A 27,815-nucleotide genomic window follows, 5' to 3' on the forward strand; every position below is an offset into this window, starting at 1 on the left:
GTCCTGCTCTAGAACAACCTAGACATTATCCAGGCTAATAAACCTGTCCTGCTCTAGAACAACCTAGACATTATCCAGGCTAATGAACCTGTCCTGCTCTAGAACAACCTAGACATTATGCAGGCTAATAAACCTGTCCTGATACAGAACAACCTAGCCATTATCCAGGCTAATAAACCTGTCCTAATAGAGAACAACCTACACATTATCCAGGCTAATAAACCTGTCCTGCCCTAGAACAACCTAGACATTATCCAGGCTCATAAACCTGTCCTAATATAGAACAACCTAGACATTATCCAGGCTCATAAACCTGTCCTAATATAGAACAACCTAGACATTATGCAGCATTATCCAGGCTAATAATCCTGTCCTGATATAGAACAACCAAGACATTATCCAGGCTAATAAACCTGTCCTGTTCTAGAACAACCTGGACATTATTTAGCATTATCCAGGCTAATAAACCTGTCCTGATAGAGAACAACCCTACACATTATCCAGGCTAATAACCTGTCCTGTTCTTGAACAACCTAGACATTATGCAGGCTAATAAACCTGTCCTGCTCTAGAACAACCTAGACATTATGCAGGCTAATAAACCTGTCCTGCTCTAGAACAACCTAGACATATTGCAGGCTAATAAACCTGTCCTGCTCTAGAACAACCTAGACATTATGCAGGCTAATAAACCTGTCCTGCTCTAGAACAACCTAGACATTATGCAGGCTAATAAACCTGTCCTGCTCTAGAACAACCTAGACATTATGCAGGCTAATAAACCTGTCCTGCTCTAGAACAACCCTAGACATTATCCAGGCTAATAAACACTGTCCTGTTCTAGAACAACCTAGACATTATCCAGGCTAATAAACCTTTCCTGCCCTAGAACAACCTAGACATTATCCAGGCTAATACACCTGTCCTGATATAGAACAACCTAGACATTATCCAGGCTAATAAACCTGTCATGCTCTAGAACAACCTAGACATTATCCAGGCTAATAAACCTGTCCTGATAAAGAACAACCTAGACATTATGCAGGCTAATAAACCTGTCCTGATAAAGAACAATCTAGACATTATGCAGGCTAATAAACCTGTCCTATTCTAGAACAACCTAGACATTATGCAGGCTAATAAACCTGTCCTGCTCTAGAACAACCTAGACATTATGCAGGCTAAGAAACCTGTCCTGATAAAGAACAACCCTAGACATTATCCAGGCTAATAAACCTGTCCTATTCTAGAACAACCTAGCCATTATGCAGGCTAATAAACCTGTCCTGTTCTAGAACAACCTAGACATTATTTAGCATTATCCAGGCTAATAAACCTGTCCTGATAGAGAACAACCCTACACATTATCCAGGCTAATAACCTGTCCTGTTCTTGAACAACCTAGACATTATGCAGGCTAATAAACCTGTCCTGCTCTAGAACAACCTAGACATTATGCAGGCTAATAAACCTGTCCTGCTCTAGAACAACCTAGACATTATCCAGGCTAATAAACACTGTCCTGTTCTAGAACAACCTAGACATTATCCAGGCTAATAAACCTTTCCTGCCCTAGAACAACCTAGACATTATCCAGGCTAATACACCTGTCCTGATATAGAACAACCTAGACATTATCCAGGCTAATAAACCTGTCATGCTCTAGAACAACCTAGACATTATCCAGGCTAATAAACCTGTCCTGATAAAGAACAACCTAGACATTATGCAGGCTAATAAACCTGTCCTGATAAAGAACAATCTAGACATTATGCAGGCTAATAAACCTGTCCTATTCTAGAACAACCTAGACATTATGCAGGCTAATAAACCTGTCCTATTCTAGAACAACCTAGACATTATGCAGGCTAATAAACCTGTCCTGCTCTAGAACAACCTAGACATTATGCAGGCTAAGAAACCTGTCCTGATAAAGAACAACCCTAGACATTATCCAGGCTAATAAACCTGTCCTATTCTAGAACAACCTAGCCATTATGCAGGCTAATAAACCTGTCCTATTCTAGAACAACCTAGACATTATGCAGGCTAATAAACCTGTCCTGCTCTAGAACAACCTAGACATTATGCAGGCTAAGAAACCTGTCCTGATAAAGAACAACCCTAGACATTATCCAGCCTAATAAACCTGTCCTGATATAGAACAACCCTAGACATTATTCAGCATTATCCAGGCTAATAAACCTGTCCTGTTCAAAAACAACCTAGACATTATCCAGGCTAATAAACACTGTCCTGTTCTAGAACAACCTAGACATTATCCAGGCTAATAAACCTTTCCTGCCCTAGAACAACCTGGACATTATCCAGGCTAATAAACCTGTCCTGCTCTAGAACAACGTAGACATTATGCAGGCTAATAAACCTGTCCTGCTCTAGAACAACCTAGACATTATGCAGGCTAATAAACCTGTCCTATTCTAGAACAACCTAGCCATTATCCAGCCTAATAAACCTGTCCTGATATAGAACAACCCTAGACATTATTCAGCATTATCCAGGCTAATAAACCTGTCCTGCTCTAGAACAACCCTAGACATTATTCAGCATTATCCAGGCTAATAAACCTGTCCTATTCTAGAACAACCTAGCCATTATCCAGCCTAATAAACCTGTCCTGATACAGAACGACCTAGACATTATCCAGGCTAATAAACCTGTCCTGATACAGAACAACCTAGACATTATCCAGGCTAATAAACCTGTCCTGATACAGAACAACCTAGACATTATCCAGGCTAATAAACCTGTCCTATTCTAGAACAACCTAGACATTATCCAGGCTAATAAACCTGTCCTGATACAGAACAACCTAGACATTATCCAGGGTAATAAACCTGTCCTGATACAGAACAACCTAGACATTATCCAGGCTAATAAACCTGTACTGCCAGCAGGATAACTCAGTTGTAGAACAGTAGAATACCACTTCAGTACAGAGTCATATTACACTACAGCAGGGCTCTGAGTCACAAAAACCATAGAGTAGAGAGGGTCTGTAACAACATGTAGTGACATTGATAGGGGTCTGACTCACTTCAGATATGCAGGACTTCATCTTCAACATTGAGGTCAGTTCCTGTCGTGTTACATTGTCCCGTCTCCATTGCCTCACCCTAGACAACAAACATAAGATATTTCAAGATGAAGGAATTGTTCAATTCACTTGTTAGAGAACATAGTAAACTGATGTAGACATGCAGGAGGACATATCTCACCACATGAGGACAAATAGAGAGGACAACAAGACAATGATAATGACAGCAAACAGGGACAGAAATATCACCACTCCCAGACTACCACCATCATCCTCCGAATCTAGAGGAGAGAGAGCAGGAGAGAGAGAACAGAAGACAGAGATCAGGAGAGAGAGGGAACAGAAGACAGAGAGCTGGAGAGAGAGGGAACAGAAGACAGGAGATCAGGAGAGAGAGAGCAGGAGAGAGGGAACAGAAGACAGAGATCAGGAGAGAGAGAGAACAGAAGACAGAGATCAGGAGAGAGAGGGAACAGAAGACAGAGATCAGGAGAGAGAGAACAGAAGACAGAGATCAGGAGAGAGAGAGGGAACAGAAGACAGAGATCAGGAGAGAGAGGACAGAAGACAGAGATCAGGAGAGAGAGAGAACAGAAGACAGAGATCAGGAGAGAGAGGAACAGAAGACAGAGATCAGGAGAGAGAGGGAACAGAAGACAGAGATCAGGAGAGAGAGAACAGAAGACAGAGATCAGGAGAGAGAGGACAGAAGACAGAGATCAGGAGAGAGAGGGGACAGAAGACAGAGATCAGGAGAGAGAGGGAACAGAAGACAGAGATCAGGAGAGAGATCTTAACAGAAGACAGAGATCAGGAGAGAGAGGGAACAGAAGACAGAGATCAGGAGAGAGAGGGAACAGAAGACAGAGATCAGGAGAGAGAGAACAGAAGACAGAGATCAGGAGAGAGAGAACAGAAGACTGAGATCAGGAGAGAGAGAACAGACAAGTCCTCAACTGGCAGCTTCTTGTGCATCCAGTGACTCCTGGATGCTGGCCTTCTAGGCAAAGTTCCTCTCTCCAGTGTCTGCGTTATTTTGCCCATCTTAATCTTTTCTTTTGGCCAGTCTGAGATATGGCTTTTTCTTTGCATCTCTGCCTAGAAGGCCAGCATCCCAGAGTCACCTCTTCACTGTTGAGACTGGACAGAGGAACTCTGCCTAGAAGGCCAGCATCCCAGAGTCACCTCTTCACTGTTGAGACTGGACAGAGGAACTCTGCCTAGAAGGCCAGCATCCCAGAGTCACCTCTTCACTGTTGAGACTGGACAGAGGAACTCTGCCTAGAAGGCCAGCATCCCGGAGTCACCTCTTCACTGTTGACGTTGAGACTGGACAGAGAAACTCTGCCTAGAAGGCCAGCATCCCAGAGTCACCTCTTCACTGTTGACGTTGAGACTGGACAGAGGAACTCTGCCTAGAAGTCCAGCATCCCAGAGTCACCTCTTCACTGTTGACGTTGAGACTGGACAGAGGAACTCTGCCTAGAAGGCCAGCATCCCAGAGTCACCTCTTCACTGTTGACGTTGAGACTGGACAGAGAAACTCTGCCTAGAAGGCCAGCATCCCGGAGTCACCTCTTCACTGTTGAGACTGGACAGAGGAACTCTGCCTAGAAGGCCAGCATCCCGGAGTCACCTCTTCACTGTTGACAATGAGATGTTTTGTGGGTACTATTTAATGAAGCTGCCAGTTGAGGACTTGTGAGGCGTTTGTTTCTCAAACTAGACACTTTAAAGTACTTGTCCATTTGCTCAGTTGTGCACCGGGGCCTCCCACTCCTCTTTCTATTCTGGTTAGAGCCAGTTTGCGCTGTTCTGTGAAGGGAGTAGTACACAGCATTGTACGATATATCTTCAGTTTCTTGGCAATTTCTCACATGGAATAACCTTCATTTCTCAGAACAAGAATAGACTGACGAGTTTCAGAGGAAAGGTCAATTGAGCCTGCAATTGAACCCACAAATGCTGATGCTCCAGATACTCAACTAGTCTAAAGAAGGCCAGTTTTATTGCTTCTTTAATCAGAACAACAGTTTTCAGCTGTGCTAACATAATTTCAAAAGGGTTTTCTAATGATCAATTAGCCTTTTAAAATGATAAACTTGGATTAGCTAATATAACGTGCCATTAGAACACAGTAGTGATGGTTGCTGATAATGGGCCTCTGTACGCCTGTGTAGATATTCCATGAAAAATCTGCTGTTTCCAGCTACAATAGTCATTTACAACATTAATAACGTCTATTTGATGTTATTTTAATAGACAAAAAATATCTTTTCTTTCAAAAACAAGGACATTTCTAAGTGACCCCAAACTTTAGAACGGTAGTGTATATAGAGACTGATGTATACAGAGACTGATGTATATACAGAGACTGATGTATATAGAGACTGATGTATATACAGAGACTGATGTATATAGAGACTGATGTATATAGAGACTGATGTATATAGAGACTGATGTATATACAGAGACTGATGTATATACAGAGACTGATGTATATAGAGACTGATGTATATAGAGACTGATGTATATACAGAGACTGATGTATATACAGAGACTGATGTATATAGAGACTGATGTATATAGAGACTGATGTATATAGAGACTGATGTATATAGAGACTGATGTATATAGAGACTGATGTATATAGAGACTGATGTATATACAGAGACTGATGTATATACAGAGACTGATGTATATAGAGACTGATGTATATAGAGACTGATGTATATAGAGACTGATGTATATAGAGACTGATGTATATAGAGACTGATGTAGAGACTGATGTATATACAGAGACTGATGTATATACAGAGACTGATGTATATAGAGACTGATGTATATAGAGACTGATGTATATACAGAGACTGATGTATATACAGAGACTGATGTATATACAGAGACTGATGTATATACAGAGACTGATGTATATAGAGACTGATGTATATAGAGACTGATGTATATACAGAGACTGATGTATATACAGAGACTGATGTATATACAGAGACTGATGTATATAGAGACTGATGTATATAGAGACTGATGTATATAGAGACTGATGTATATAGAGACTGATGTATATAGAGACTGATGTATATAGAGACTGATGTATATAGAGACTGATGTATATAGAGACTGATGTATATAGAGACTGATGTATATAGAGACTGATGTATATAGAGACTGATGTATATAGAGACTGATGTATATAGAGACTGATGTATATAGAGACTGATGTATATAGAGACTGATGTATATAGAGACTGGCTTAGAAAAAGCGACTTACTCCCTGACTTGGTGTTGGCTATAGAGGCCTCCGCATCTTCGTCATTGTAGTCTACAGGGACGGTTTGTTCAGTTGGATCTGCTGTGCAACCTGTGGGATTCACCACATAATGATGCTGTCTTTCACAGATAACACCGCTGACCAAGTAACTGTGTAACACTACGGAGAAATTAAAGTCTATTAAAACACTGTTCTGGGCCTAATAAAGGTCCAGTTGTAGACAGGTCCTGGTTAGAAGTAGTGCAGTATATAGGGAATAGAGGGCCATTTGGAATACATTAGTACTATGTGCTGGTGTGTAGTATGCAGTAGTATTCTCACCACTCCATGGCCAGGCCTGCAGCAGGGGGCTCCAGTCACTCCACTGGCTGTCTGGGTTGATCTCGTCCTGGGCTCTCACCTGTAGCTGGTGGGCGTGGCCAGCAAGGGCGTCGGTTATGAGCAGGGCACTGGCCTTAGACTCCACCTGGGGGGGGGGGGGGTGGAGATAGATGATAGGACAGACTGTAGAAAACACAGTCAGATAGGACCAAAACACAGTCAGATAGGACTGACTGTAGACCAAAACACAGTCAGATTGGAGGACAGACTGTAGACCAAAACACAGTCAGATAGGACAGACTGTAGACCAAAACACAGTCAGATAGGACAGACTGTAGACCAAAACACAGTCAGATAGGACAGACTGTAGACCAAAACACAGATAGGAGGACAGACTGTAGACCAAAACACAGTCAGATAGGACAGACTGTAGACAAATTCGGTTTGTATAAAATCATATAATATAATTAGTGGGTAGGATAGTATAGGATGTGACTAATATAATATAATTAGTGGGTAGGATAGTATAGGATGTGACTAATATAATATAATTAGTGGGTAGGATAACTGACTGCCATAATATAATATTCAGTATGATGCTGGATCCTACAGGACGGTAGGGAGGGGAGAGGTGATAAATAGAGGAACTAACGTTAGACCAGATGCTGGATCCTAAGGATAGGGAGGAACTAACGTTAGACCAGATGCTGGATCCTACAGGACGGTAGGGAGGGGAGAGGTGATAAATAGAAGTACTGACGTTAGACCAGATGCTGGATCCTACAGGGAGGGGAGAGATGATGACTAGAGGAACTAACGGTAGACCAGATGCTGGATCCTACAGGACGGTAGCGGAGCTGGAAGTGGAGGGGGAAGGGCACAGCGTCGTGGAGCCAGGAGGCAGGGTTCGTCCAGTACACCTGGAGCCTCATGGGATATCCTACCATCCCCACTGCTGTTACTGCCTCTGGGGGGTCTGGCTGCACTGTAGACACACAGAGAGAGCGGGGGGGTGAGAGAGAGAGGGAGAGGGAGAGAGAGAGAGAGGAGAGAGGGAGGAGAGAGAGAGAGAGAGATGGGTGAGAGAGAGAGAGAGAGAGAGAGAGGGAAGAGAGAGAGGGGGAGAGATGGGTGAGAGAGAGAGAGAGCGAGAGGGGTGAGAGAGAGAGAGAGAGAGAGAGAGAGAGAGAGAGAGAGAGAGAGAGGGGTGAGAGAGAGAGAGGGGTGAGAGAGAGGGGGTGATAGAGAGAGAGAGAGGGGGGTGAGAGAGAGAGAGGAGAGAGAGAGAGAGAGAGAGGGGGAGGAGAGAGAGAGAGAGAGAGAGAGAGAGAGAGAGAGAGAGAGAGAGAGAGGGGGAGAGAGAGAGAGAGAGGGGGGTGAGAGAGAGAGATCGAGAGAGAGAGGGGGTGAGAGAGAGAGATCGAGAGAGAGAGAGAGAGGGGGTGAGAGAGAGAGAGAGGGGGAGGAGAGAGCGAGAGAGAGCGAGCGAGAGAGCGAGAGAGCGAGAGAGAGAGAGCGAGAGAGCGAGAGAGCGAGAGAGCGAGAGAGAGGGGGGGTGTGAGAGAGAGAGAGGGAGGGGGTGAGGAACACACTATTAAAGATACACACAGACAGAAGGCAGTTAAGAGTCAATAACTAACACTTGTGATGACTGAAGACACAACATGACAAGGTTATTAAATAAGGTTCGGGTAAGACAGACAGACACAGTAAGACCAACACAGAAAGAGATCAGAGGTTGACCTACAGTCACACTGTCCAGATGAGAGGTTGACCTACAGAGAGGTTGACCTACAGACACACAGTGGGAAATGTGAAGGTGACCTACAGAGCTTGTGGAACTTGACCTGAATGATGGTGGTCTGTGACCCCAGAGGGTTGGTCTCGGTGATGTTGATGTAGTGGTAGAGCTGCCACATGGTAGGGTCTGTGATGGTGCACTGCTTCTGGGGAGGGGACGACACCACACACATCCTCACCTGGCTCTTATTACCCCTGGAGGGGGGAAGAGGACAGGAGGAAGGAGAGGAGGGAGAGAGGTGGTTATTCACTTGTGGTGCTGCTGGGAAGGAGACACCCCTTGAGGGGGGTAGAGGACAGGAGGAAGGAGACACCCCTAGAGGGGGGTAGAGGACAGGAGGAAGGAGAGGAAAGAGAGGCAGTTATTCACTTGTGGTGCTGCTGGGAAGGAGACACCCCTAGAGGGGGGTAGAGGACAGGAGGAAGGAGACACCCCTAGTGGGGGGTAGAGGACAGGGGAGGAGGAAGGACAGGGAGAGAGGTGGTTATTCACTTGTGGTGCTTCTGGGAAGGAGACACCCCTAGAGGGGGGTAGATGACAGGACAGGAGGAAGGAGACACCCCTAGAGGGGGGTAGAGGACAGGAGAGGAGGAAGGACAGGGAAAGAGGTGGTCATTCACTTGTGGTGCTGCTGGGAAGGAGAGAGATCAATTAATAACAACATAATTTCTGCTCCCATCATATATGAGTCTGTAAGTATCAAGCTCCCTGTCAAACTGAGTCTGTAAGTATCAAGCTCCCTGTCAAACAGAGTCTGCGTCTCAATGTATGAGTGCTGATCTAGAATAAGCTCCCCCATGTCAATGTTACTATGATCTGAAAGGAAGACATGATCCTACTCTGAGGGTGTTTTCACATATTGTCCTCTTTAAAATAACCCATCTCAGTTCTCTTTAAAGTTAACTCTGTGATCTCTCTTTGGTGAACCAAGTCATCTTTGCATTTACATAGCTATGTTTAGAAAGGAACCAAGATCTTTTTCCAAAATTCCCACAATGCACTCTAGGATTTTACAAAGTGCAGGACAAGCCATTCCATCAGAATGCATTATTGGACAGCTAGACATGCCTACTGCTACTTTGGAAGCTATTCAATTGCATTTAGTTTAAATTTGAGACATTGTAATTGTAATCAGAAGATACTATACACATTTGATTGGTAACAGAATACACTACATTACCAAAAGTTTGTGGAAATCTGCTCATCTCAACATCTCATTCTAAAATCATAGGCATTAATCTTGAGTTGGTCCCCCCTTTTGCTGCTATAACAGCCTCCACTCTTCTGGGAAGGCTTTCCACTAGATGTTGGAACATTGCTGCAATAACAGCCTCCACTCTTCTGGGAAGACTTTCCACTAGATGTTGGAACATTGCTGCAATAACAGCCTCCACTCTTCTGGGAAGACTTTCCACTAGATGTTGGAACATTGCTGCAATAACAGCCTCCACTCTTCTGGGAAGGTTTTCCACTAGATGTTGGAACATTGCTGCAATAACAGCCTGCACTCTTCTGGGAAGACTTTCCACTAGATGTTGGAACATTGCTGCAATAACAGCCTCCACTCTTCTGTGTAGCTCAGTTGGTAGAGCATGGAACATTGCTGCCAGGGTAGTGGGTCCATCCCTGGGACCACTTTCCATGCGTAGAATGTATGCAACATGACTGCAATAAGCCTCCACTTTCTGGATAAAACTTTCCACTAAATGGCATATGCTATATATATAGCCTTTTTTCTGGGAAGACTTTCCACTAGATGTTGGAACATTGCTGCAATAACAGCCTCCACTCTTCTGGGAAGACTTTCCACTAGATGTTGGAACATTGCTGCAATAACAGCCTCCACTCTTCTGGGAAGGTTTTCCACTAGATGTTGGAACATTGCTGCAATAACAGCCTCCACTCTTCTGGGAAGGTTTTCCACTAGAACTTGGAGCATTGCTGCTATAACAGCCTCCACTCTTCTGGGAAGGCTTTCCACTAGATGTTGGAACATTGCTGCTATAACAGCCTCCACTCTTCTGGGAAGGCTTTCCACTAGATGTTGGAACATTGCTGCTACAACAGTCTCCACTCTTCTGGGAAGGTTTTCCACTAGATGTTGGAACATTGCTGCTATAACAGCCTCCACTCTTCTGGGAAGGCTTTTCACTGGATGTTGGAACATTGCTGCTATTACAGCCTCCACTCTTCTGGGAAGGCTTTCCACTAGAAGTTGGAGCATTGCTGCTATAACAGCCTCCACTCTTCTGGGAAGGTTTTCCACTAGATGTTGGAACATTGCTACTATAACAGCCTCCACTCTTCTGGGAAGGCTTTCCACTAGATGTTGGAACATTGCTGCTACAACAGCCTCCACTCTTCTGGGAAGGCTTTCCACTAGATGTTGGAACATTGCTGCTATAACAGCCTCCACTCTTCTGGGAAGGCTTTCCACTAGATGTTGGAACATTGCTGCCATAACAGCCTCCACTCTTCTGGGAAGGCTTTTCACTAGATGTTGGAACATTGCTGCTGGGACATGTTTCCATTCAGCCACGAGAGCATTAGTGAGGTCAGGCACTGATGTTGGGTGATTAGGTCTGGCTCGCAGTCAGCGGTCCAATTCATCCAAAAGGTGTTCGATGGGGTTGTGTCAGTAGTCTAGTGTGAGGGGTTATAACAGTAGTATAGTGTGAGGGGTTATATCAGTAGTCTAGTGTGAGGGGTTGTGTCAGTAGTCTAGGGGTTATATCAGTAGTCTAGGGGTTATATCAGTAGTCTAGTGTGAGGGGTTATATCAGTAGTCTAGGGGTTATATCAGTAGTCTAGTGTGAGGGGTTATATCAGTAGTCTAGGGGTTATGTCAGTAGTCTAGTGTGAGGGGTTGTGTCAGTAGTCTAGGGGTTATAACAGTAGTCTAGTGTGAGGGGTTATATCAGTAGTCTAGTGGGAGGGGTTATATCAGTAGTCTAGTGTGAGGGGTTATATCAGTAGTCTAGGGGTTATATCAGTAGTCTAGTGTGAGGGGTTATATCAGTAGTCTAGGGGTTATATCAGTAGTCTAGGGGTTATATCAGTAGTCTAGGGGTTATATCAGTAGTCTAGGGGTTATATCAGTAGTCTAGGTGTTATATCAGTAGTCTAGTGTGAGGGGTTATATCAGTAGTCTAGGGGTTATATCAGTAGTCTAGGGGTTGTATCAGTAGTCTAGGGGTTATATCAGTAGTCTAGGGGTTATATCAGTAGTCTAGTGTGAGGGGTTATATCAGTAGTCTAGTGTGAGGGGTTATATCAGTAGTCTAGTGTGAGGGGTTATATCAGTAGTCTAGTGGTTATAACAGTAGTCTAGTGTGAGGGGTTATAACAGTAGTCTAGGGGTTATATCAGTAGTCTAGGGGTTATATCAGTAGTCTAGTGTGAGGGGTTATATCAGTAGTCTAGTGTGAGGGGTTATATCAGTAGTCTAGTGTGAGGGGTTATATCAGTAGTCTAGTGTGAGGGGTTATATCAGTAGTCTAGTGTGAGGGGTTATATCAGTAGTCTAGTGTGATGGGTTATATCAGTAGTCTAGTGTGAGGGGTTATATCAGTAGTCTAGTGTGAGGGGTTATAACAGTAGTCTAGTGGGAGGGGTTATATCAGTAGTCTAGTGAGGGGTTATATCAGTAGTCTAGTGGAGGGGTTATATCAGTAGTCTAGTGTGTGGTGCAGGAATAATGATGTAATAATGAAGTGAACCTGGGGGGTTTTGTGTTCACATTGTCCTCTCAGTTCGGGTCGGTCGGGGCTCAGACCACCTCTCAGTTCGGGTCGCGTCGGGGGCTCAGACCACCTCTCAGTTCGGGTCGCGTCGGGGGCTCAGACCACCTCTCAGTTCGGGTCGCGTCGGGGGCTCAGACCACCTCTCAGTTCGGGTCGCGTCGGGGGCTCAGACCACCTCTCAGTTCGGGGCTCAGACCAGTTCGGGTCTCAGACCACCTCTCAGTTCGGGTCGCCTCGGGGGCTCAGACCACCTCTCAGTTCGGGTCGCTTCGGGGGCTCTTTTGTTCACAATAATTGGCTGAAAACACCCTGAGACGCTTCATACATACTTCATGAGTCTCAAATGTTCTTCTGCTTGAGTTGCTGCACCTCATAGAATATTATCTCAAAACCATTGATGAGTTCCTACACCTTGTTATAAACAGAGTACCTACACCTTGTTATAAACAAAGTACCTACACCTTGTTATAAACAGAGTACCTACACCTTGTTATAAACAGAGTACCCTTGTTATAAACACCTTGTTATAAACAGAGTACCAAACCTTGATAAACAGAGTACCTACACCTTGTTATAAACAGAGTACCTACACCTTGTTATAAACAGAGTACCTACACCTTGTTATAAACAGAGTATCTACACCTTGTTATAAACAGAGTACCTACACCTTGTTATAAACAGAGTACCAACACCTTGTTATAAACAAAGTACCTACACCTTGTTATAAACAGAGTACCTACACCTTTTTATAAACAGAGTACCAACACGTTTTTATGAACAGAGTACCAACACCTATTTCAGTTCATGTCAAGCACTGGCCTAAACATGCATTCAGATGCAAACCATAGGGGTTATATCAGTAGCCAGTAGCAGAGAGGGGTTAGAAAGTGATATACACTACCATTCAAAAGTTTGGTGTCACTTAGTTTGGGGGTCACTTAGTTTGGGGGTCACTTAGTTTTGGGGGTCACTTAGTTTTGGGGGTCACTTAGTTTTGGGGTCACTTAGTTTTGGGGGTCACTTAGTTTGGGGGTCACTTAGTTTGGGGGTCACTTAGTTTGGGGGTCACTTAGGTTTGGGGGTCACTTAGGTTTGGGGGTCACTTAGGTTTGGGGGTCACTTAGGTTTGGGGGTCACTTAGGTTTGGGGGTCACTTAGTTTGGGGGTCACTTAGTTTGGGGGTCACTTAGTTTTGGGGTCACTTAGTTTGGGGGTCACTTAGTTTTGGGGGTCACTTAGTTTTGGGGTCACTTGTTTTTGAAAGAAAAGCAAATTTTTGTCCATTAAAATAACATGAAATTGAACAGAAATACAGTGTAGACATTGTTAATGTTGTAAATGACGATTGTAGCTGGAAACGGCAGATTTTTTTTAATGGAATATCTACATAGACATACAGAGGCCCATTACCAGCAACCATCACTCCTGTGTTCCAATGGCACGTTGTGTTAGTCAATCCAAGTTTAGTACAGTAAAGCCTAACAGTGCAGTTAAGCAGTACAGTGTGCAGTAAAGCAGTACAGTGTGCAGTAAAGCAGTACAGTGTGCAGTAAAGCAGTCGTGTACAATACTCTAATGCAAAGCAATCTGATCTGATTGGCCTCCAAATGTTTCAGCCTCAATGTGGTCTTTGGAAGAGTAAACTCAAAATGTGCTATTCTGTTCAATGGACAGGAAAAGGAGCAAAGCTCCCATTAAAACTTTGTAATTTTATTAAACAAGTTTAAAGATTGATGTTTCGGCCTTCAATGGCCTTCTTCAGAATCAGTTCCCTATTCTGTTTGAAAAATATAAGAAAGGAAATTGTTGCTAAGATACACTATAACAGGTTTTGGTAGACAGAGGGTGCTCATTGGTTTTAAAAGCATTTAATGACCAATTCTGTTCATTTGAAATAAAAACGTCTCCATAATGTTTTTTAAGACCTACCTAAGAAAAATGATTGATTATTTTGTAATGATAAATTAAAGGGATTTATTATGAATTTATTATGCAATGAGGCAATTATGTCACTGTGATTCTATGGCTACATACACCATGCCACTGTCTACTTCTGTCACGCCCTGATCTGTTTCTCCTGTCCTTGTGCTTGTCTCCACCCCGCTCCAGGTGTCACCCCTCTTCCCCATTATCCCCTGGGTACTTACACCTGTGTTCTCTGTCTGTTGCCAGTTTGTCTTGTTTTTCAAGTCAACCAGCATTTCTTCTCAGCTGCTTTTCCCCAGTTTCTCTGTTTTTGCCCTCCTGGTTTTGACCCCTGACCTCTCTGCATGCCTGTCCCTGACCCTGAGCCTGCCTGCCTGACCTCTCTGCCTGCCTGTCCTGACTCTGAGCCCGCCTGCCTGACCTCTCTGCCTGCCTGTCCCTGACCCTGAGCTCGCCTGCCTGACCTCTCTGCCTGCCTGTCCCTGACCCTGAGCTCGCCTGCCTGATCTCTCTGCCTGCCTGTCCCTGACCCTGAGCTCGCCTGCCTGATCTCTCTGCCTGCCTGTCCCTGACCCTGAGCTCGCCTGCCTGATCTCTCTGCCTGCCTGTCCCTGACCCTGAGCCCGCCTGCCTGGCCTCTCTGCCTGCCTGTCCCTGAGCCTGCCTGACCTCTCTGCCTGCCTGTCCCTGAGCCTGCCTGACCTCTCTGCCTGCCTGTCCCTGAGCCTGCCTGACCTCTCTGCCTGCCTGTCCCTGACCCTGACCTCTCTGCCTGCCTGTCCCTGAGCCTGCCTGCCGACCTGTTACCATTGCCCACTACTCTGGATTTTTGATCCCTGCCTGCCTTGACCTGTCGTTTGCTTAACCTTGTTGCTGTAATAAACATCGTTACTGTCTGCATTTGGGTCTTACCTAAAACCTGATAACTTAATTTGTTCAGTTAGCACACCTCATCCAGTTCCTTAATCACAGTCAACACACTAAGATTTTAGAGAGAGTAGTTAGGTATATATTATAGAATATAACAGAGTAGCTAGGTTTATATTATAGAATATAACAGAGTAGCTAGGTATATATTATAGAATATAACAGAGTTGTAATGATCTTCGTCTGTTGTTTGTAGAAAGTCAGACCGAAATGCAGTGTGTAGGTTACTCATGACTTTTAATGAAGCTAATACGGTACATGAAATAACGGAAGAAGAAAACAAAAACGAATGAAACTAATTACAGCCTATCTGGTGACTAACACTAAGACAGGTACAATCACCCACGAAATACAACGCGCACTCAGGCTACCTAAATACGGTTCCCAATCCGAGACAACTAGAATCAGCTGACTCCAATTAGGAATCGCCTCAGGCAGCCAAGCCTAACTAGACACACTCCTAATTAATACACACTCCCAATTAATACAAACCCCAATACGAAATACAACATATAAACCCATGTCACACCCTGGCCTACCCAAACATATAACAAAAACACAAGATACAATGACCAAGGCGTGACAAGAGTAGCTAGGTTAATATTATAGAATATAACAGAGTAGCTAGGTTAATATTATAGAATATAACAGAGTAGCTAGGTTAATATTATAGAATATAACAGAGTAGCTAGGTTAATATTATAGAATATAAAAGAGTAGCTAGGTTTATATTATAGAATATAACAGAGGAGCTAGGTTAATATTATAGAATTTAACAGAGTAGCTAGGTTTATATTATAGAATTTAACAGAGTAGCTAGGTTTATATTAAGGAATAATACAATTATATATATAATATTATATCATGGTGTCACGCCTTGGTCATTGTATCTTGTGTTTTTGTTATATGTTTGGGTAGGCCAGGGTGTGACATGGGTTTATATGTTGTATTTCGTATTGGGGTTGTATTAATTAGGAGTGTGTCTAGTTAGGCTTGGCTGCCTGAGGCGATTCCTAATTGGAGTCAGCTGATTCTAGTTGTCTCGGATTGGGAACCGTATTTAGGTAGCTTGAGTGCGCGTTGTATTTCGTGGGCGATTGTACCCGTCTTAGTGTTAGTCACCAGATAGGCTGTATTAGTTTCACTCGTTTGTTGTTTTTGTATTTTCAGTTATTTCATGTACCGCATTATTCTTCATTAAAAGTCATGAGTAACCTACACGCTGCATTTCGGTCTGACTCTCTACAAACAACAGACGAAGTTCATTACAGAATCGCCCACCACCATTCACAGACCGAGCAGCGTGTGAACTGGCAGGAGCTAAAGGAGGACGATATGGACGGCAGAAGCAGGGATTATACGACGTGGGAAGAAATCGACAGGTGGGCGGCCGACCCAGAGCGAGTGCAGGAGCCCGCCTGGGATTCCCTACAGCAATGCGAAGAGGGCTATACACGTATGGAATCGAGAAGGAAAGCATTGCTATACAGAGCAGAGAGAGAGTGGCTGAGTCAGAGAATAGACCTGAGCCTACTCTCCCTGTTAATCGTGAAGAGCAGTTGCAATGGGAGAGACTGCATCATTTGGAGATTTGGACATGGGAGGAGGAATTAGACGGTCAAGGACCCTGGGAGCAGCCGGGAGAATATCACCGTCCCAAGGAGGAAATAGAGGAAGCTAAAGCGGAGAGGCGCATGTATGAGGAGGCAGCACGGCGACGCGGTTGGAAACCGGAAAGTCACCCCCCAAAAAATATTGGGGGGAGCTAAAAGGGAGAATAGTTATGCCAGGTAGGAAACCTGCGCATACTCCCTGTGCTCACCGTTGGGCTAGAGAGACCGGGCAGGCACCGTGTTATGCTATGGAGCGCACGGTGTTTCCAGTGCGGGTGCAGAGCCAGCTGCGACACATACCAGCCCTTCCTATTGGCCGGGCTAGAGTGGGCATCGAGCCAGGTAAGCTTGGGCAGGCTCGGTGCTCAAGAGCTCCAGTGCGCCTGCACGGTCCGGTCTATCCAGAGCCACCTCTACACACCAGCCCTCCGGTAGCAGCTCCCCGCACCAGGCTTCCTGTGCGTGTCCTTGCGCCAGTACCACCAGTTCCAGCACCACGCACCAGGCCTCCAGTGCGCCTCGCCTGTTCAGCGCAGCCAGTGCTTTTCTCCCCTCCTGCGCTGCCGGAGTCTCCCGCATGTTTAGCGCAACCAGAGCTGTTCTCTTCTCCTGCGCTATCAGAGTCTCCCGCATGTTTAGCGCAACCAGAGCTGTTCTCTTCTCCTGCGCTATCAGAGTCTCCCGCCTGTTTAGCGCAGCCAGAGCCTTTCTCCTCTCTTGCGCTGCCGGAGTCTCCTGTCTGTCCAGCGCCACCAGTGCTACCAGTCGGCCCAGCGCGTCCAGTGCGCCTCGCCTGTTCAGCGCAGCCAGAGCTTTTCTCCTCTCCTGCACTGTTGGAGTCTCCTGCCTGTTCAGCTCAGACAGAGCCTTTCTCCTCTCCTGCGCTGCCGGAGTTTCCTGTCTGTTCAGCGCCACCAGTGCTCCCAGTCTGCCCAGCGCCGTCAGTCAGCCCAGCGTCACCAGTCTGCGAGGATCCGCCAGAAGTGCCAGTCTGCCAAGATCTTCTAGATCGGCCAGACAACCTGAATCATCCAGGTCCACCAGCCAGCCAGGATTTTCCCGGAGCCTACTACCTGCCTGAGCTTCCTCTCAGTACTGAGCTTCCTTTCAGTACTGAGCTTCCTTTCAGTACTAGGCTTCCTCTCTGTACTGGGCTCCCTCTCAGTACCGGGCTTCCCCTCAGTACTGGGCTGCTTCGGTCCCGGGCTGCCCCTCTGTCCCGAGATGCCCCTCTGTCCCGAGATGCCCCGCTGTCCCGAGCTGCCCCGCTGTCCCGAGCTGCCCCTCTGTCCCGAGCTGCCCCTCTGTCCCGAGCTGCCCCTCTGTCCCGAGCTGCCCCTCTGTCCCGAGCTGCCCCTCTGTCCCGAGCTGCCCCTCTGTCCCGAGCTGCCCCTCTGTCCCGAGCTGCCCTCTGTCCCGAGCTGCCCCTCTGTCCCGAGCTGCCCCTCTGTCCCGAGCTGCCCCTCTGTCCCGAGCTGCCCCTCTGTCCCGAGCTGCCCCTCTGTCCCGAGCTGCCCCTCTGTCCCGAGCTGCCCCTCTGTCCCGAGCTGCCCCTCTGTCCCGAGCTGCCCCTCTGTCCCGAGCTGCCCCTCTGTCCCGAGCTGCCCCTCTGTCCCGAGCTGCCCCTCTGTCCCGAGCTGCCCCTCTGTCCCGAGCTGCCCCTCTGTCCCGAGCTGCCCCTCTGTCCCGAGCTGCCCCTCTGTCTCGAGCTGCCCCTCTGTCCCGAGCTGCCCCTCAGTTATGTGGGGATCAGGGTGAGGACTATTAGGCCATGGTCGGCGGAGAAGGTGGATTATCCTAGGACGCGAAGGGGAGGAACTAGGACATTTATGGAGTGGGGTCCACGTCCCGAGCCAGAACCGCCACCATGGACAGACGCCCACCCGGACCCTCCCTATGCTCTTGAGGTGTGTCCCGGAGTCCGCACCTTAGGGGGGGGGGGGGGTTCTGTCACGCCTTGGTCATTGTAACTTGTGTTTTTGTTATATGTTTGGGTAGGCCAGGGTGTGACATGAGTCAGCTGATTCTAGTTGTCTCGGATTGGGAACCGTATTTAGGTAGCTTGAGTGCGCGTTGTATTTCGTGGGCGATTGTACCCGTCTTAGTGTTAGGCTGTATTAGTTTCACTCGTTTGTTGTTTTTGTATTTTCAGTTATTTCATGTACCGCATTATTCTTCATTAAAAGTCATGAGTAACCTACACGCTGCATTTCGGTCTGACTCTACAAACAACAGACGAAGATCATTACACATGGTTTCCTTAGTTGTACTGGGAGGACCACGCACCATGTTGGTTATTGTATCAATATTTGCTCTTAATGCCGTTTTAACTTAATTTATTTAAACCGACAAAAAAACGATCCAAATTGTACCGAAACTTCCTCTAGTGTTTTTCTTTTTATACGGTATGACTTTTCTTGCATAAAAACTGTGGTTGGAAACGTGGTTATTGAAATAGAAAATATATTTGTCCCAAATTCATTGGAACTGTGGACCTGTGATTCTAAACAAATGTCTATTTGAAACAATGCCGTTGTGGTCATTTTTAAGAATTGTTTGGCAACTGTTTTATAGACCTGATAACTGTGTTTTATAAATCTGATAACTGTGTGTTTTATAGACCTGATAACTGTGTGTTTTATAAATCTGATAACTGTGTGTTTTATAGACCTGATAACTGTGTTTTATAAATCTGATAACTGTGTGTTTTATAGACCTGATAACTGTGTGTTTTATAGACCTGATAACTGTGTGTTTTATAGACCTGATAACTGTGTGTTTTATAGACGTGATAACTGTGTGTTTTATAGACCTGATAACTGTGTGTTTTATAGACCTGATAACTGTGTGTTTTATAGACCTGATAACTGTGTGTTTTATAGACCTGATAACTGTGTGTTTTATAGACCTGATAACTGTGTGTTTTATAGACCTGATAACTGTGTGTTTTATAGACCTGATAACTGTGTGTTTTATAGACCTGATAACTGTGTGTTTTATAGACCTGATAACTGTGTGTTTTATAGACCTGATAACTGTGTGTTTTATAGACCTGATAACTGTGTGTTTTATAGACCTGATAACTGTGTGTTTTATAGACCTGATAACTGTGTGTTTTATAGACCTGATAACTGTGTGTTTTATAGACCTGATAACTGTGTGTTTTATAGACCTGATAACTGTGTGTTTTATAAATCTGATAACTGTGTGTTTTATAGACCTGATAACTGTGTGTTTTATAGACCTGATAACTGTGTGTTTTATAAATCTGATAACTGTGTGTTTTATAGACCTGATAACTGTGTGTTTTATAAATCTGATAACTGTGTGTTTTACAGACCTGATAACTCGGAGTGTCTACATATTTTTGATTTTCATATTTAATATTAAATAAAGGGAACCTGAGTTTACAAATCATTTTTTAAAAGTTTTTATATATATATATATCTATATATATTTTTTTTAATGCATCACCCAATTCCCCTTGTTGAAAAAGTTATGTCCCCATTACACTCAATAATTGGTCGTGCCACCTTTAGCTGCAATGACTGCAACCAACCACTTCCTGTAGTTGTTGATCAGTCTCTCACATCGCCGTGGAGGAATTTTTTCCCACTCTGGCATGAAAAAAACTAATTTAACTCAGCTACATTTGTGGGGTTTCAAGCATAAACTGCTTGTTTCAAGTCCTGCCACAACATCTCAATTGGGATTAGGTTTGGCCTTCGACAAGGCCATTACAAAACCTCATGTGTTGCTTTTAGCCATTTCCATGTGGACTTGATTGTGTGTTTTGGATCATTGTCTTGCTGCGTGACCCAGCAGGGCTTCAGTTCCCAGATGGCCTGACATTTTCCTGTAGAATTCTCTGACCCAAAATGTTTTAAAGATACTGTTCACAGCACTCGGGCTCCTGAGTGGTGCAGTGGTCTAAGGCACTGCATCTCAGTGCTAGAGGAGTCACTACAGACCCTGGTTCAGTGGTCTAAGACACTGCATCTCAGTGCTAGAGGAGTCACTACAGACCCTGGTTCAGTGGTCTAAGACACTGCATCTCAGTGCTAGAGGAGTCACTACAGACCCTGGTTCAGCGGTTTAAGGCACTGCGTCTCAGTGCTAGAGGAGTCACTACAGACCCTGGTTCAGCGGTCTAAGACACTGCATCTCAGTGCTAGCGGCGTTACTACAGATACCCTGGTTCGAATCCAGGCTGTATCTCAACTGGCTGGACATGATTGGGAGTCCCATAGGGCGGCACACAATTGGCCCAGCATCGTCTGGGTTCGGTCGGTGTAGGCCATCATTGTAAATAAGAATTTGTTCTCAACTGACTTGCCTAGTTAATTATTATAATATTTTTTTTAAGATGTGGAAAAAGTCCCAGGTTAAAAAAAAGAAGCTTGGCTCCCTTTTCATCAGTCTCTTCATTCATCATTTGATAATGAATATGGGCTGCCTATTCATCATATTTTCACATCAGACTATTCTCAATTCAATCTTGTAATCTTGTTTTTAAGTTGACATTTATATAGGCCTATGTGTGTACCGCAGTTAGTTCCACTGATATCCTGGCTGTGATCCAGTAAAACAGAGGCCTGTTGTGACCTGTGCAACGGCACGGCATGACGTTCTAGTTCAGAGCTGTAGCTGTAGTTTATTGTGTGTGTGTGTGTTGTGTAGGCTGTGAGTCGCTTGTGAAATGCACAAGCCATGAATGGTCAGTGAAATCAGGTGTTAATGGTGTAATCCTACGTTTCAATTAGGATTTTAGCGCTTCAATTTCTGCCCACCAAAGGGTTTCTGGCTACGCTACTGCAGCTTACCTATAGGAGGTGTGGTACAGGGCTGGTAGGTGGGTCTTCACAGACTCCACCCATGAACACAATACTAGGCTGTGATTGGGCACAAGACAGGAAATGCTGAGCAGACCGGGAGGATCTGAGGAAAAAAAAGAGGAGAAATGATGATCACGTGATCAACAGCAGAAGAACTACATCTCAAAGCTGTATCTCTGTATGTCGATGCTGTATCTCTGTATGTCGATGCTGTATCTCTGTATGTCGATGCTGTATCTCTGTATGTCGATGCTGTATCTCTCTATGTCGATGCTGTATCTCTCTATGTCGATGCTGTATCTCTGTATGTCGATGCTGTATCTCTGTATGTCGATGCTGTATCTCTGTATGTCGATGCTGTATCTCTGTATGTCGATGCTGTATCTCTGTATGTCGATGCTGTATCTCTGTATGTCGATGCTGTATCTCTCTATGTCGATGCTGTATCTCTCTATGTCGATGCTGTATCTCTCTATGTCGATGCTGTATCTCTCTACGTCGATGCTGTATCTCTGTATGTCGATGCTGTATCTCTCTATGTCGATGCTGGGGGAAGTGAGAGGGAGGAGGGGGGCGGATAGAGGGGAGAGTGAGAGGGAGGAGGGGGAGGGGGAGGATAGAGGGGGAGTGAGGGGGAGGAGAGGGGAGGATAGAGGGGAGAGTGAGGGGGAAATGAGGGGGAGGATAGAGGGGAGAGTGAGAGGGAGGAGGGGGAGGATAGAGGGGAAAGTGAGAGGGAGGAGGGGGCGGATAGAGGGGAGAGTGAGAGGGAGGAGAGGGGAGGATAGAGGGGAGAGTGAGGGGGAGGAGAGGGGAGGATAGAGGGGAGAGTGAGAGGGAGGATAGAGGGGAGAGTGAGAGGTAGGAGGGGGAGGATTGAGGGGAGAGTGAGAGGGAGGAGGGGGAGGATTGAGGGGAGAGTGAGAGGGAGGAGGGGGAGGATTGAGGGGAAAGTGAGAGGGAGGAGGGTGGAGGATTGAGGGGAAAGTGAGAGGGAGGAGAGGGGAGGATAGAGGGGAGAGTGAGAGGGAGGAGGGGGAGGATTGAGGGGAAAGTGAGAGGGAGGAGGGGGAGGATTGAGGGGAAAGTGAGAGGGAGGAGGGGGAGGATAGAGGGGAGAGTGAGGGGGAGGAGAGGGGGAGGATAGAGGGGGAGGATAGAGGGGAGAGTGAGGGGCAGGAGAGGGGAGGATAGAGGGGAGAGGATAGAGGGGAGAGTGAGAGGCAGGGGGGATAGAGGGGAGAGTGAGAGGGAGGAGGGAGGAGGGGGAGGATAGATGGGACAGTGAGAGGGAGGACGATAGAAGGGAGAGTGAGAGGGAGGAGGGAGGAGGATTGAGGGGAAAGTGAGAGGGAGGAGGGGGAGGATAGAGGGGAGAGGATAGAGGGGAGAGTGAGAGGGAGGAGGGGGAGGATAGAGGGGAGAGTGAGAGGGAAGAGGGGGATAGAGGGGAGAGTGAGAGGGAGGAGGGAGGAGGGGGAGGATAGATGGGACAGTGAGAGGGGGAGGATAGATGGGACAGTGAGAGGTAAGAGGGGGAGGGGGAGGATAGAGGGGAGAGTGAGGGGGAGGAGAGGGGAGAGTGGGGGGAGGATAGAGGGGAGAGTGAGAGGGAGGAGGGGGAGAATAGAAGGGAGAGTGAGAGGGAGGAGGGGGAGGATAGAGGGGAGAGTGAGGGGGAGGGGGAGGATAGAGGGGAGAGTGGGGGGAGGAGGGGGAGGATAGAGGGAGAGTGAGAGGGAGGAGGGGGAGGATAGAGGGGAGAGTGAGAGGGAGGAGGGGGGAGGATAGAGGGAGAGTGAGAGGAGGGGGAGGATAGAGGGGAGCGTGAGAGGAGGGGGAGGATAGAGGGGAGAGTGAGAGGGAGGAGGGGTGAGGATAGAGGGGAGAGTGAGAGGAAGGAGGAGGGAGGATAGAGGGGAGAGTGAAAGGGAGGAGGGGGAGGATAGAGATGAGAGTGAGAGGGAGGAGGGGGAGGATAGAGGGAGAGTGAGAGAAGGGGGAGGATAGAGGGGAGAGTGAGAGGGAGGAGGAGGGAGGATAGAGGGGAGAGTGAGAGGGAGGAGGGGAGGATAGAGGGGAGATTGAGAGGGAGGAGCAGGGAGGATAGAGGGGAGAGTGAGAGGGAGGAGGGGGAGGATAGAGGGGAGAGGAGGGAGGAGGGGGAGGATAGAGGGAGAGTGAGAGGGAAGAGGGGTAGGATAGAGGGGAGAGGGAAGAGGGGTAGGATAGAGTGGAGACTTACATCCTAGCCTGAGTCTGGTGGTCTGGATGAGGAGTCCCTGCTCGTCATGGCAGCTGTAGTTACCCTCGGCAGCGTGTTCTGCGTGCACGAGGACCAGATGACCGCCTGATGTCACTCGGTGCTGCCATGGCAACACGGACCTCTTGTTCAGTCGCCACTCCACTGACGTCCTAAAGAGACATGACATCATGATGTTTACTGGTAGTCAGACAACTACACACAAACACAGTCACAGTTACTAACAGTCAGAGAAAATAAACAGCCACACACTAACTGCACAGGACCAGTTAAATGGCAGGGACATGGCCTTACTCTAAGTCAAAGGGTACTCCTCCTCCAGGGAGAGGACAATATGTCCTAAATCAAATTCACGCACTGGGAACATACTGATACAGACTGACCCCTAGAGTATCATACCTGTCCAGCTCTAATACAGACTGACCCCTAGTGTATCATACCTGTCCAGCTCTAATACAGACTGACCCCTAGTATATCATACCTGTCCAGCTGTAATACAGACTGACCCCTAGTATATCATACCTGTCCAGCTGTAATACAGACTGACCCCTAGTGTATCATACCTGTCCAGCTGTAATACAGACTGACCCCTAGTATATCATACCTGTCCAGCTCTAATACAGACTGACCCCTAGTATATCATACCTGTCCAGCTCTAATACAGACTGACCCCTAATATATCATACCTGTCCAGCTCTAATACAGACTGACCCCTAGTATATCATACCTGTCCAGCTGTAATACAGACTGACCCCTAGTATATCATACCTGTCCAGCTCTAATACAGACTGACCCCTAGTATATCATACCTGTCCAGCTCTAATACAGACTGACCCCTAGTATATCATACCTGTCCAGCTGTAATACAGACTGACCCCTAGTATATCATACCTGTCCAGCTGTAATACAGACTGACCCCTAGTATATCATACCTGTCCAGCTGTAATACAGACTGACCCCTAGTGTACCATACCTGTCCAGACCCTCTAATACAGACTGACCCCTAGTGTATCATACCTGTCCAGACCCTCTAATACAGACTGACCCCTAGTATATCATACCTGTCCAGCTGTAATACAGACTGACCCCTAGTGTATCATACCTGTCCAGCTGTAATACAGACTGACCCCTAGTATATCATACCTGTCCAGCTGTAATACAGACTGACCCCTAGTGTATCATACCTGTCCAGCTCTAATACAGACTGACCCCTAGTATATCATACCTGTCCAGCTGTAATACAGACTGACCCCTAGTATATCATACCTGTCCAGCTGTAATACAGACTGACCCCTAGTGTATCATACCTGTCCAACAGTAATACAGACTGACCCCTAGTATATCATACCTGTCCAGCTCTAATACAGACTGACCCCTAGTGTATCATACCTGTCCAGCTGTAATACAGACTGACCCCTAGTGTATCATACCTGTCCAGCTGTAATACAGACTGACCCCTAGTGTATCATACCTGTCCAGCTGTAATACAGACTGACCCCTAGTATATCATACCTGTCCAGCTGTAATACAGACTGACCCCTAGTATATCATACCTGTCCAGCTCTAATACAGACTGACCCCTAGTGTATCATACCTGTCCAGCAGTAATACAGACTGACCCCTAGTGTATCATACCTGTCCAGCTGTAATACAGACTGACCCCTAGTGTATCATACCTGTCCAGCAGTAATACAGACTGACCCCTAGTGTATCATACCTGTCCAGCTGTAATACAGACTGACCCCTAGTATATCATACCTGTCCAGACCCTCTAATACAGACTGACCCCTAGTATATCATACCTGTCCAACAGTAATACAGACTGACCCCTAGTGTATCATACCTGTCCAGCTGTAATACAGACTGACCCCTAGTGTATCATACCTGTACAGCTGTAATACAGACTGACCCCTAGTGTATCATACCTGTCCAGCTGTAATACAGACTGACCCCTAGTATATCATACCTGTCCAGCTCTAATACAGACTGACCCCTAGTATATCATACCTGTCCAACAGTAATACAGACTGACCCCTAGTATATCATACCTGTCCAGCTGTAATACAGACTGACCCCTAGTATATCATACCTGTCTAGTGCGTCTCTACACAGCAGCGTAACATTGGACCCTATCCTCCCGTACTGAACATCTGAAACTAGACAGGAGAGAGAGACATGTTAGATATTGTGTCTGCAGTGTGTAGCTACTGTTAACAGTGGTTTAAACAGTTAGTTCACCCATCATAAATCTTCAGTCTAGTCAGGATTTGCAAGCTACAGAACTACTGTTTGCAGCCGTATATACAGGGCCTTCAGGAAGTAGTCATACTTATTCCACATTTTGTTGTGTTACAGCCTGAATTTAAAATGGTTTAAATATGGGTTTTTTCTTACTTATCTGCACACAATACCACATAATGACAAAGTAAAGCAAATGTCTAAAAACATTGAAAATGAAATACAGATATATCTAATTTACATACAGCAAATATTCACACCCCTGAGTCAATACTTTGTAGAAATACCTTTGGCACCAATTACATTTTTTAGTTATCTTGGGTCTGTTTCAGCTTTGCAGTTCTTCATTTGGGGATTTTTTTCTCATTCTTCTTTGTAGATTTTCTCAAGCTCTGTTAAGTTAGATGGGGAGCGGTGGTGAACAGCAATCTTCAAGTCTTTCCACGTACTTCCAGCATTGCTTTGTCTGTTTGCTTGGGGTCATTGTTCTGTTGGAATGTAAATCTTCACCCCAGTCTAAAGTCGTTTGCACTCTGAAGCAAGTTCTCATCGAGGATTTGCCTGTATTTGGTTCCATTCACTGTTCCCTCCATCCTTACCAGTCTCCCAGTCCCTGAAACTGCCAGCACCATGCTTCACGGTAGGGTTGGTGTTAGACGGGTGATGAGCTGTGCCTGGTTTTCTCCAGACATAGGCACTTTACATTCATTAGAGAGATCTCTCTCTCTCTCTCTCTCTCTCTCTCTCTCTCTCTCTCTCTCTCTCTCTCTCTCTCTCTCTCTCTCTCTCTCTCTCTCTCTCTCTCTCTCTCTCTCTCTCTCTCTCTCTCTCTCTCTCTCTCTCTCTCTCTCTCTCTCTCTCTCTCTCAGAGCCTGCGGTACCTAGGGGTCTGCTTCAATGTCTGCAGAACAGCATTGTTTGCAAACCGACAACGTTCTTCACATTTCTGCCTCAACTCCAAGAGAGCGGGATCTCTGCCATATCAATACAGGAGGGAACGAGTGTGTGTCCGCGTGTGTGTGTGTGTCTGTGTGTGTGTGTGTGTGTGTGTCTCTGTGTGTGTGTGTCTCTGTGTGTGTGTGTGTGTTGTTATCCTGATATCTGCTGGCTGGATGAAATAGAACACTGTATAAGAACTTAATAATAAATGAAATATATGAAGAAAAAAATCCATTTTAATCCATTTTGAATTCAAGCTGTAACACAACAAAATGTGGAACAAGTTAAGGAATCATTACTGAAGTTAAGGGGTATGAATCATTTCTGAGGTTAACCTGTTACTCCTACCCCCTACTTTTTCAAACATTCTGTTAAAAATCGCGCAACATTTCAGCGCCCTGCTACTCATGCCAGGAATATAGTATATGCATATGATTAGTATGTGTGGATAGAAAACACTCAACTCAGACGTTTAAATCACAGCTGTGACTATAACAGAACGTGCGTTTCATCGAAAAGCGCAGGAAAATCTGATCACTGAAAATGGGAAAATATATCCATGCGCCACTTGAACGTAATGTTGATTTGATTTGATTTGAAACCACATTAAATGGGGCCGAGGTTGCAATACCTACAGCTTCAACACGATGTCACCCGGACATTATTTCAAGACGTACAGCTATAGAATATCGCCTCGTGATCAATTTGATCGATTATTAATGTTTACTAATACCTAAAGTTGCATTACAAAAGTATTTCGAAGTGTTTTGTGAAAGTTTATCGTCAACTTTTTTAATTAAAAAAAATGACGTTACGTTATAAAACAGTGTTTTATGAAGGCCCTGTAGGTAGCTGGGTCTGT

At 45.8% G+C, this 27,815-nt stretch overlaps 1 protein-coding gene across 3 annotated transcripts in view; it reads right to left on the bottom strand.

The window, feature by feature from the left end:
• LOC123989582 (interleukin-11 receptor subunit alpha-like) overlaps positions 1-27,815 on the bottom strand; it is a 59,452-nt gene that overhangs the window by 7,245 nt on the left and 24,392 nt on the right. For all 3 annotated transcript variants that reach the window (XR_006830575.1, XR_006830574.1, XM_046290705.1), the window contains exons 3-11: positions 25,866-25,932; positions 23,759-23,928; positions 21,502-21,616; positions 8,497-8,663; positions 7,487-7,653; positions 6,669-6,813; positions 6,348-6,437; positions 3,240-3,339; positions 3,059-3,137 (exon numbers count right to left, since the gene is read on the bottom strand). Coding sequence is in view for 1 of the 3 variants with exons in the window: in XM_046290705.1 (XP_046146661.1) it covers positions 3,059-3,137; positions 3,240-3,339; positions 6,348-6,437; positions 6,669-6,813; positions 7,487-7,653; positions 8,497-8,663; positions 21,502-21,616; positions 23,759-23,928; positions 25,866-25,932 (1,100 nt within the window). In the remaining 2 variants the exon portion in view is untranslated. The remainder of the gene's footprint in view (positions 1-3,058; positions 3,138-3,239; positions 3,340-6,347; positions 6,438-6,668; positions 6,814-7,486; positions 7,654-8,496; positions 8,664-21,501; positions 21,617-23,758; positions 23,929-25,865; positions 25,933-27,815) is intronic.

The sequence above is a fragment of the Oncorhynchus gorbuscha genome, linkage group LG11, assembly GCF_021184085.1.
Source record: "Oncorhynchus gorbuscha isolate QuinsamMale2020 ecotype Even-year linkage group LG11, OgorEven_v1.0, whole genome shotgun sequence".
In the NCBI taxonomy this organism is placed as follows: Eukaryota; Metazoa; Chordata; class Actinopteri; order Salmoniformes; family Salmonidae; genus Oncorhynchus; species Oncorhynchus gorbuscha.